General features: G+C 36.7%; 2 protein-coding genes across 3 annotated transcripts; both read left to right on the plus strand.

Annotated features, from left to right (window-relative positions):
• Positions 1-502: 502 nt before the first annotated feature.
• Positions 503-2,426, plus strand: LOC8274137 (small ribosomal subunit protein S13, mitochondrial-like). 2 transcript variants are annotated; one of them, XM_015715977.3, is made up of 4 exons: positions 503-664; positions 1,431-1,667; positions 1,766-1,889; positions 2,123-2,426. In XM_015715977.3, exons 1-4 carry the CDS (start codon positions 596-598, stop codon positions 2,191-2,193), a joined length of 501 nt encoding a protein of 166 aa, XP_015571463.1. In that variant the 5' UTR covers positions 503-595; the 3' UTR covers positions 2,194-2,426. The 2 variants fall into 2 exon arrangements, with proteins under 2 accessions (XP_015571463.1, XP_015571464.1); XM_015715978.3 differs by having other exon boundaries at positions 507-664; positions 1,443-1,667.
• Positions 2,427-3,000: 574 nt separating this feature from the next.
• Positions 3,001-4,151, plus strand: LOC107260858 (30S ribosomal protein S13, chloroplastic-like). Its single transcript, XM_015715973.3, has 3 exons — positions 3,001-3,255; positions 3,550-3,774; positions 3,861-4,151. Exons 1-3 carry the CDS (start codon positions 3,142-3,144, stop codon positions 4,026-4,028), a joined length of 507 nt encoding a protein of 168 aa, XP_015571459.1. The 5' UTR covers positions 3,001-3,141; the 3' UTR covers positions 4,029-4,151.
• Positions 4,152-4,374: the final 223 nt, after the last annotated feature.

Below are 4,374 nucleotides of genomic sequence, written 5' to 3' on the forward strand. Positions count from 1 at the left end.
AACTTGGAAATTCGGTATGTACCTTCACATGATCAGATAGCAGATTGTCTTATAAAGGTGTTGTCACATTCTCGTTTTGAATTTTTGCGAGACAAACTTGGTGTCATTGAGTCACCCATTCGTTTGAGGGGAAGAGTTAAAACAGTTTGATATTTACTGTGTGACCATTTCAACTTCAGTTCAGATATTCTAACCTATATTTATGCAACTATATGATAGAGTTTCAGTAGAAGTAGTCAATTTATATTCAGTTTAAATAATTATACTTTGTAGCATTAAATCAGTTTGTAATTTCTTAATATTATAGCAGATTTACAACTAACCAGAGATAATATTAAGAGATTACAAACTGATTTAATGCTATAAAGTAAGATTATCTAAACTAAATATAAATTGACTACTTCTTCTATTGAAAGTTTATCATATAGTTTCATAAATATAAGTTGAAATATCTGAAGCGAAATTTGAATTGGTCACACAGTAAAAGTTTTAACTATTGACAATCTTGCCCAAACTGCACTCTTTTAAGGCTCTTTTAGCTTCTGAACCTGTTTCTCAGTTTTTCTTTCTCTCGCTGCTGGCATAAGAAAAAGCAATGTTCGGTTCGCGTGGATCGATTGGATTATTGACTGATATCGGTCATTGCGTTCTGAAGAACTTGTCGGTAAGTTTCAGTTCACATACTGTTTATGCATCTACCGTTCTTTTCCTTTTTGCTAAAATCTACCGTTCCTTTTGAGATCAAATGCTATGCTCGTGATTTAGGGTTTAAGGAATAGAAACTAAGGTTTATCAAACGTTCCTTACAAATTTTAGTTTATGGAGGCTAATTTCGAGTTATATTTTATCTGGGTTTTTGAATCTTTTAGTAGCTTTTAGTTTTTGATCTATCAATTGAATGTTCTGTGAGTGTTCACTTCGTTTCCTTATCATTAATCTGTTGTTCTGTTGCCTAGAAACAAGAGGAGGAAAAATTGGGTCGCTTGGTCAACTGCTTCTCTTTCACTGCACCGTTTTTCCTTTATAAAATGCTATCTTTCCTCATTTTGAACTCTTGTATAATCTTCCAAATTTTGGTGCGCCATTTCAGCAAGGGCAAGTGTTTAATTCACTCTGTGCTCTTGTACTTTTATGTCATTCTGTTAAAATTTAGGTACTTGTATTCTTGTCTCATATTGTTCTTTTGAGTCCAATTAAATTATGAAAAGTTGAGACCTGAGATCAAATAGGGGAACAGTTTTATGAAGTAGGGTTAGTTTCAAAGTTGCTTCGGCTCCGATAAGTGATTAATGCTAATAATAGCTGAAGCATGCTTAGTTGGATGTGGGCTCTAATGTTCTAGCATTCCAAACAATTTAACATTAGCATTTGAAACTGCAACTTCTTAGTCCTATGTTTTGTTCTTCTCATGTTGGGTTGTTAAATCTCAGACTATTTTGCAGTTTCGTTACCAAAGAGTGCAATGCCTACGTGTTGGTAATGCTGAGATTCCAGATGACAAACAATTGAGGTTTGCTCTTCAGCACATCCGTGGAATTGGCCGCCAAAGAGCTCACCAAATCCTTATTGACCTTAGCTTAGAGAACAAACGGACCAAGGACTTGACTGGATTGGAACTCCACACTCTCAGAAATGAAGTCTCCAAGTACTTGATTGGAGAAGAATTAGTAAAAACTCTCTCTACTCTACTCTATCCTATTATTCTTAGCTATCTTGTTTTTTCATGAGTGCCTCACTCTTCATCATCAAAATTTGGGTGGTCTAGACGCGATGTGTTAGAAGTGATATACAGAGATTGGCAGACATTCAGTGTTACAGAGGATATAATCATGCTTGCCTGTTGCCATGCAGAGGGCAGCTTACTAGAACTAATGCCCGGACCAGGAAGGGTAAGTATTATCAATGTGGAAAATATAAAATTTATTATTTGCCAGATTCACTGTTGACTGGCATGATCAATTCCCAAACTCTATCATGGGTTTTGTTTATGAATTCTTATTGGAAAGCATAATCTGTTGATATGTCTTGGCCAAATTCAGTTCTTAACTTAGGATATGCATTTGTTGTCACTTGTCAGCAACTTGTCTTGATGATTTATGTTTCTTTTCACACTTTTACGCAGGAATGAGAACGCTTGAGAGAAGCAATTGGGATGGGCATCAATCTCTGGCTGTTAGGACGCAGAAACATTAGTGACAAAAAAATATAAAAAATAAAAGAGTATGCTTCTTTTTTGTATTTGTATCCTCTCGCTAGTGATGGCAGTAGGTCATGGTTAGTTTTGTATCCTCTTTGTTTGAAGGTGCTCTATGTTTTGGAAAGGCAGTATTGTGCTTCTTTGGAATTGTATGGTGCCAATTCATGGCAAAATAAAAAACACTCCTCCTGAGCAATCCACACTTGATGCATTTTGTGGTATCCCAAAACCATGGTGTGTGTAAGCAGGCTTGTTAATTATTAGGTCTTGTTCTTGAGCATGAATAAGGGATGCTCTGGTTTTGCTTTATGAAAATGATGCAGAAAGCCGGATAATTCTTTCTTGCTTCAAGCCATAACGACTAGGAAGTGGAGCATCATCTTTACATTTTAAAATATTTAACTTTTTGACGATTATTTGTCTTGTTTCTCATGATCTAAGTCTTGTGTTAACCACAATATTTTTAAAAAAGGGAAGTCCCGATCTAACAGTATTTAAGTGTCTGGTTACTGGGCTAAAGCAAGGTTCTTATCTGGCACTAAGTATCTAGTTACCAGATTAAGGCTTGTTGGTTCTTGAGATTTAGTCGATCACTGAAATGCAAGGTATTCCAATTTCCAAGAAGTTGTCACCTTGATTTTTTGATGAAAAATTCAAAAAAATAATAACAATACTAATAATTTAGACTTAAATTTCCAACTTCAGTCATAAGCCTAAGCCATTGAAAGCCCAATTGGCTTATTTTTGGGCTGTGGAACCATAGAAGCACCCCGTTATCCATATCTTATAGGAGCAACTATATACCCATCTCTCTATCTCAGCAAGCACACGCCTGAAAACTTCGGTTAATAGGATAAGCAACTAGTTAGTAACCTCTAGAGCTCTTTACAGTCTGTTTGGCTGTCGAGAAAGCCTCAGCAAAATCAAAAGAGAAAAAGAAAAGGATGGCACAAACACTGGCAATGCCCGTGGCACCTTCACTTTCAGTAATATATGACGGTCGGAGATGCAATTCTCTCTCTAGCTTCATTTCTCTCCCTGTCTCTAACCCTCCTAAGGCAAGTCCCTCAATTTGATTTCTATTAAAATCATATATTTTGCTTTTTCTATTTAGTTTGTGTTCCGTGATATTGAACTTTACTGAGCTTGGGCTTGTTAATTGGAGGCTTAGGTTCGGGAAACAGATGTGATATTTCTTGTTCTGCATTCAATTTAGAGTTTTGAGTTTAGCAGTTATCGCCTGCTCAAGATTAACATAGGCTTAATTTAATTAGGAAGAAAGCTTTTGCTTTTGAAGGTCCTCTTTGATAGTGAGAATGTGTATTTTTGTTTGTCGTGTGTTAAATGTTTAGGTACATGGTTTAAGCATCCGATGTGCCCGTGTTGGAGGTGTGGAGATCCCTAACAATAAGAGAATTGAATACTCACTTCAATACATCCATGGCGTTGGCCGCTCAAGGGCTCGCCAAATCCTCTCTGATCTCAGCATGGAGAACAAGATTACCAAGGAGTTATCCGAGGAAGAGCTCATTACTCTTCGTGATGAAGTCTCTAAGTACATGATTGAGGGCGATTTGGTAACCCTTTCTAACTCATTTATTTTCGCGTCTTTAAATTTAGATGCACCTTTCACCTGTTAGTAATATTATTTTCGTGTTTTCAGAGGCGGTTCAATGCTCTCAATATTAGGAGGTTGAAGGAGATTCAATGCTATAGAGGAGTAAGACATATTCAAGGTTTGCCGTGCAGGGGACAGCGTACTAAGAACAATTGCCGGACCTTGAAGGGTAAGAGAGTTACTGTTGCGGGGAAGAAGAAAACTCCCCGTTAACCATGTGGTTCATGTCTCCTTTAATCAATTGTTATGTTTCTGATTTTGATTGCCAATGCACTTTCACTCTGTAGTCTTGATACGATTGCTCAAGTTCATGAAATTATATTTCTCATTTCTGGAGCTGCTACTGATACACATCCATTTTCTGCTCATATTTTTTTATCTCAATAGTAATGCTATATGCTCTTTCTTCACCTTCTCTTGCCCGCAAATTAGTCTTCTATAGTAACATTGAGGGATCCCAGTTGTTAGTTTTGGTTCCTCAGTGAAGTTATGATGTAAAATCACTGGCTCAAATTTTGAACTTCGCGAGCAGATTTCAAGCGGCTATTTGTAAGTTAGT

This window comes from Ricinus communis, chromosome 2, assembly GCF_019578655.1.
Source record: "Ricinus communis isolate WT05 ecotype wild-type chromosome 2, ASM1957865v1, whole genome shotgun sequence".
NCBI lineage: Eukaryota > Viridiplantae > Streptophyta > Magnoliopsida > Malpighiales > Euphorbiaceae > Ricinus > Ricinus communis.